Source organism: Nansenia antarctica (genome assembly GCF_963989245.1).
Source record: "Nansenia antarctica genome assembly, chromosome: 9".
Taxonomy (NCBI): Eukaryota; Metazoa; Chordata; class Actinopteri; order Argentiniformes; family Microstomatidae; genus Nansenia; species Nansenia antarctica.
In genome coordinates, this window is record NC_137679.1 from 12,084,478 (window position 1) to 12,091,369 (window position 6,892).

At 43.7% G+C, this 6,892-nt stretch overlaps 1 protein-coding gene across 1 annotated transcript in view; it reads right to left on the reverse strand.

The window, feature by feature from the left end:
- The window catches only part of LOC308165329 (RNA-binding Raly-like protein), a gene marked incomplete at its 3' end in the record, with an annotated part of 31,653 nt that extends 25,016 nt beyond the window's left edge, over positions 1-6,637 (reverse strand). The window contains exons 1-2 of the mRNA XM_080539487.1: positions 6,535-6,637; positions 2,299-2,374 (exon numbers count right to left, since the gene is read on the reverse strand). Coding sequence (XP_080395613.1) covers positions 2,299-2,374; positions 6,535-6,571 — 113 coding nt within the window. The 5' untranslated portion in view covers positions 6,572-6,637. The remainder of the gene's footprint in view (positions 1-2,298; positions 2,375-6,534) is intronic.
- Positions 6,638-6,892: the final 255 nt, after the last annotated feature.

Genomic DNA, 6,892 nt, shown 5'->3' on the forward strand with positions numbered 1-6,892 from the left:
TCTTTAAATGGTTCTAATTTATAATAGTTGGAGTAGCTTAGGTTGAGGAGCAGTGCAGGCAATTTGTCATTGGCAGATCACAAAAAATTACAAGATATCTCAAAGGAGAATGTGCGTGCACAATCATTTTTATGATAAGGTAGGCTTGCACACACTTCACAACTATAAATGCCAGACCAACCACCCTAACAAAAAATGTACTGCCCCGCCTATATTGGTGCAAAGTTTATGTTGGTCACAACAGATGCACTTTGCGGTGAAACCAAAATTACCAAAATGGCGGTCTTTGCACATGGTTTTAGTGTTGTGCGGTGCTCTTCAGCCCAAAGAATGGAAATTCACAATTACCCACTATTCCACTATAACAACAGGAAGGAGAATTGTCATTATTTATTAAGTGGGGTACCAGTCCTGTTACACAGCTATTGTACTACTAAAACTACTGTCATAACAACATGCTGTACTGTACTTAGTGAATTAACTATTGCTACTACTGTACCAAGACTGCTGGTAATACTGAACTTCTATACTGTCTTAAAATGCCAACTGTTTGTACTGAAAATGTCAATGAAATCTTTAAACTGTTCTGTCCTGGTTAATTGAATAATGGTATCAACAAAGTTCTCTACACCCCTCACCAGTTCCCCACTCACTCTTCAGATGCTGATAGATATATAGAGCAAGAGGGGAAGAGAGAAAACAGACTGCCAGCAAGAGCAGGCAGAGGAGATGATGAATGACTGAAGGTCTCAATTTCTCAAACCAAACAAACAAGCACAGCTTTGTATTTGAGTTATGACACAATGGAAATTAATTAGTGTGCTTGCGAAGCAACGCACTACTCTTCTTTGTTTTACTTTACTTATAATGTTATTAGTGTAGGCTACTTGTGTAGTATGTATGACAAATTGTATGACGAACTGTTACTCTTCATGCTTAATTTTCTTCTATCTTATTATTATTGTGGGCTTGCTTCAAGTCCAACTATTGTTCTTGGACATAGGGCTTGCTTCAGCTATTGCTCTTTGACATACTTACTGCTAATTCTTGTTTCTTATGCTAATATGTGACACAGTCTGATCATTTGGTCCGCATGTCGGCAACCAATCAAAATGTTCAGACTTTTCTTTTGAAACACGGAACTACGTTTCAACGTTGTTGAGTATCACAACACAAACTCGCTAGTCAAGCCAAAATACTGCAACGCAATGGATTGGGTGAGTAATCCCCACTGCTACCTAGTTAACTGTAACACTACTTTACATTGTTAGCAGGCTCACAAAACAAGCTGTTTTAGTTGACTAGCGATGTGTCATTGATTTTCAACAACGCGGAAATGTATTCACCGTTTTCGAAAGAAAGGTCAGATCATTACATCGGATCCAGATATGAGGATCAAAGCATTAGAATGTGACACAGATTTGTTAATGCCTTCCTCAACAACTTACCCTAACCTTAACTACCGGTACTCAAAGATAACGCCTAATACTGCCTAACCGCCATGCAATGTGTAATTCACGTGGTCAAGCTGCAGCATACGTAAACATTGGTCGTATTCTGAGGGATGAACAATTGGAACATGGCAGATAGAAAACTCCATGTTAAACCCTGTAAAACCCTGATAGATATGATGCTTTTTAAACTATTCAACATTTTGTAACTACAGAAACTCCCATTGGTTTTACAAAAATGTAACTGGAAGTTAGCAATTTACAGGGAGTTCATGGTGGCCAATAAATCGCTTAGTAACCAGTTATAGATGAACAAATTGGTTTTTTAAGATGAATTATGTAAGTGAAACTCATGTTGCCTATAGTCCCACAAATGCCTTTTGACTGTTATGAACAGCCATTTGGATCATAGCTAATACACACAGTTTAGCTACCTTGCTGGTTAGCAAGGTTATTATGTCTCTTTAACAAATACAGACTATAAAGCATGCCGCCCATCAATCTAATCTAGAAATTCAGCCAGCTAAGTCACTAGCGAGCCAGGAATACAAGCAATTTTTTATTGTAGGACAGTAGAAACACACACTTTCTCCCAGTGCTGACTAAACATGGGTTTTAATGGTCATTAAAAAGCTCATCGATCTTACTTGAAGATACTATCTCATAGAATTATCTCACTATGTAAATGTCCACTAGGATTATACTTTTAGCCAGCTGAGCTAGTGGCTAAGTAGACACCTTCCCTTTCTGGTGGTGTCTGAGTCTACAAATGACAGTACAGTTGTGGCTGCTAGATAAGATAGGGTGTATAGTAGTAGTGTGTGCCTCATTATCTAAATGATAATACCTGTAGGACTCGCTGCTGGTTCTCTTGGTTCCTGCCTTTGGTCGGCTCGCTCTCAGATCCCCAGTCGTATTCATGTCTGGAACAGGACACAGTAAAAAACAAGGTCACATCCATTTAGATAGAAGGTCAGTAATGCCAGGTGTCAGGTGTCTCCTCTTAAAAAGCAAACCCTGGGGAAACAGGGATAGAGTTGGACAGGTGAACAGAACAGGCTGCCAGACACAGAACCCTTAGGACCAGATGTATATGCACAATGCACACATGCACGTGCACACGCACACACACACACACACACACACACACACACACACACACACGCACGCACACACATACACACACACCCACACGCACACGCACAAACACCCACCCACATACACACACACACACACACACACACACACACACATACACACACACACACACACACAGACACACACACCCACACACACATATACACACATGCACAGCAGGACGCATTAACGAGAGGTCTGAGCCTAATTGCCCTCCATCTGCCAGACTGGAATTAATTGGCTCTCACATTCATGTTGCTTCCCTCTCTCCAACATGAACCTGTCTGTCATCACAGAGTTCCTAGCTCCCAGACCAAACTCTCTCCCTCACTCCCTTTCTCTCTCTTCCTCACCATCTCTCTCTCTCTTTCTCCCAATCTCATTCAAATCACGCTGTGTTGGAAAGAACTCCACATTTTTCATATTGTGAAAGATTCAAAAAGCTCTGTGCTCAAATGAGCGAGTAAGTGAGTGAGTGAGTGAGAGAGCTTCCTTTGTTTATCTCAACAGAGAGTGCGCTCTGCCTCTCTTTTTCTTTCATTACCACTGGTAACCCTGCTAAGCCTCATAACAGACATCTGCGTATTTCAGAAGCCTCTAGAAGGTTAACTGTATTATGTCTAAATATGTCTATGGACTGTTTGACAAAGCTAGCCCTACAATCCCTATCCCTGCCTCATCCACAAAACTCACTGACAGGCAGTACTCCCTCTACTGTAGTTCCGCCTTACCCTTCCCATTCATTCATTCATCCATCCATCCATTACTTTTCAGATTCAGATTAAAACAAACTCAAAATTGTACTCAAATGTGTGTAACCCACATTGCAAGTAAGTAGCCTTGAGAACCAATGGTTCTCGAGCCTAACGCACCTTAGGAAATCTCCCGTTTCCATAGCTTTAGGCGGCTTGATGTACACCCCCTGGACATGACGCTGGTATGTCGAAGGGTCTTACCCCCAATCTAACCCTTAATGCTGAGTGCTAAGCAGGGAGGCATCTGGTATCATTTTTATAGTATTTGGTATGACTCGGCCGGGGATCGAACTCACGCCCTCCCAATCAGAGGGACGGACACTCTAACCGCAAGGCCGCTGAGCAAAGTTAAATATAAACATGCATTTGTCCCATCTCAAAATAGATTTAGGGTCATGTCAAAAATTATAGGCAAATTCTTCTCATGTTGATACGCGTGTTTGCACAGGAAGTAGTGGTGTAAACAAAGATATGCATATAAGCATTGCTCTGGCAGGATTGATTGGACTCCAGTCACACAGGCTGCATCCTGCCCCCCATCCTGCCCCCCGAGGCCCGAGCCCATGGTAAGAGGCTGTAGCTTAACTCTCCCTCTCACTCACCCAAAACTGAAAGGAGAGAGTGGTATTGATTTTGGGTGAAAGTGGAAAATGAAAGTGGAATGGCTTCCCAAGGCCAAGTCTTTGTTGTTATACTGTGAAGCACGCTCTTTATTGACAATAAGAGAACTCTGAGATGCAGCAAGACATGAACTGCTCCCGCTCAGGGTTAGGGTTAACTCATTCACAAACTATAGACACATATGCACTTGTTCATTTTCACCAGTAGTGTATTTATCAATGGTATTGAGATCTGCAGCTACTCTCATCATGCTTTCAGTATCATAGTCATCCTGAAAATCACACTGGGAAGAAAAGTGCTAAATTGCTCAATTCTGTACCCTTCACAAAGACCAAATACAGAATTCTGCAACAATTCACAAGTTGTTGCTAAAAATCCCTGAACGCAAATACATTTATAAGTAGACGAAGCACAAGCAAAACAAATAATGCTAACCGAGTTGGGAACACTAATTGGGGTGTTTATTCGCTTTTACCACGGAACGCAGTTACGCAACCCACGTGTTTTCGAAGACTGAAGCTATTATTGGAGACTGGTTATTATTCTGTCGAGGGTTAGCAATTTCCATACCCCAACCAGAAAAGTGAAGGTTGCCTGCAAAGCGACAAATGTACAATCTGACCTTACAGCTGTGACAAAGCCTTACAACAATCCGCCCCTCAATTTCCATTGGTGCTTTAAAATGGACTCCAATACAATATCTCTGGAGGCAAGCGAAGGTACTTCTCTCTTTGGTCCAGGAAGAACAACCCTTATTTCCAGAGCAGTGATGGGGAGTTAGGACACTGCCCCTGTAAAGGATGCTGTCATCTGGGTGATAAATTGAGGTCCTGTGCTCACTAAAGATCTCACAGTATCAGTGGCAGCTCTTTATTTATCATGATTGGCAAAGCCCTTGCCACGTTTTTGGGGGGAATAATGTTTCACAAGAATTAGGGTTGTTGTTAACCCTGGTGTCCTGGCCTCATTCCCAGCATGGCTCTTCCTACGATAATGGTCTTCTAATCATCCTACAGTCTTCACTCGGCTCCCCTCCTCACCTCTTCTCTGTGCGTAGCCCAGAGATGAGTGGTGAGTATCACTGTGTATATACAACTGCAGTGCATATACCCAGGTGGGTGCTGCCTGCTACACATTGGAAGTGGATGAAGAGTATTACACCCCCCATACAAAATACACTATATCGTCTACTGTAGCACTATGACGTAACTGGAGAAGATCAATCAAACAAACACAATCCATCTTCATCATCATCATCAATAACACTTTCATTCAATTTCTACTCTGTAGGCCTACCAGTTGAACAAGCGTTGGCGGTTAGTTAGCCTAGTGCAAGTGCAGTGGCTACGTTTGGTAACGCTACAACACAACAACACCTCCCGTCTTCTGGCACCCACACACACCACCATTAGTGGCACGGCACCTCGTGGCAGCGTTGTTTATGGCCCAGACGCGTGCCGCTGTTTGTAGGGCATTACTCTTTTAGTGCAGGGTTTATGAGTGCCGTCGGCTGCCATCTGCTAGCTGTCCAGTGGCGCTTTAAATCGCTCTCAACGTCGACGAAGATCGATACCGCTGTCAGGTCACGAGAGCGCTCACAGCTTGCTTATGGCGGTAATTGTGCATCATTGACTAAATGATTAGGGCTATTTGCCTCTTATTTTATTGGGTTTTTGGAAACACATATCGCCTAAAACGGGTGGGGGAAGGGGGCAAAATAAGAGAACACACAAACACACTCACACACACACACACACACACACATACACACACACACACACACACACACACACACAGAGTGATGGAGGGGACAACAACAGTCCCCTGTGCTTGGCTGTTCCACTGTTAGTCCTTCTATGGTTTGACGTCTGACTGACAGAGACTGTAGTCGCTCTAGTCCATGGTGTCAGAGTCTGATCAATACCTTCCATTCCTGGCAGACAGCTTCCTCAATCACCTCTCCTACCTCCCACAAAGATCACCCTCAGATACTGTATGAGGCTCTGCTTAAAAGTTCTCCTACAAATATCAATATCTTCTTTCCTGGAATAGCACTGCAGGTGCTCACATCTTTCATTCCACATCGTATCGAGATGAAACTCAACTTTCAGGTGAACTTACAGTTCAGGCTTTCTGAACCACAATAGACAGTACAGTACACAATCAAATATATCCCCAAACATATGCTGCCTCATCGCACCACGAACATTGTTTCTCCTTACACGTTTTAGAGATACTGTTGACCATTGTAGGCAGTAGCTGAAGCTTTACTATTTAGAAAACATACACACATTCATGTACACACACACACACACAAACACACACACACACACACACACACACACATACACACACACACACACACACACACACACACACACACAGACAGACAGAAAGAGAGTGTGTGTATGTGTCTGTGTGCGTATGTGTGTGTGCGTGCGTGTGTGTGTGTGTGGGTGCCTGCGTGCCTGCGTGCCTGTGTGCCTGCGTGCGTGCGTGCCTGCGTGTGAGTGTGTGTGTGTGTGTGTGTGTAAGAGACACAGAGAGAGAGACAAACAGGCTATACTCACGTCTAATGCTGTGATATTCACTCTTGAAAAGGGTCATGCCAGAGGGAGAGAAAGAGAGAGCAGAGAAAACAAGCTTCAAACGAGTAGGATCACCACGAGAGACTCTTTTGGCCGATCTCTAGTTCACGCTGCCTCCCTAAAAATCCTGACAGTGAGATGACTGGCTCCTCTGGAATCAATGACTGTGCTCGAAGAACTGTACCAGCCGGCCGTACCATGTCACCCTCTACAGCAGTGGGGCTAGAGGGGGGGGGCTGGGACATCTCACTCTGTAGCAGGCACGGGGGTGCTGCTGTGAGTGGAGGCAGACGGTGGTGCGGTTGGACAGAATCAGTACTACAGATGCTGTGATGTCATA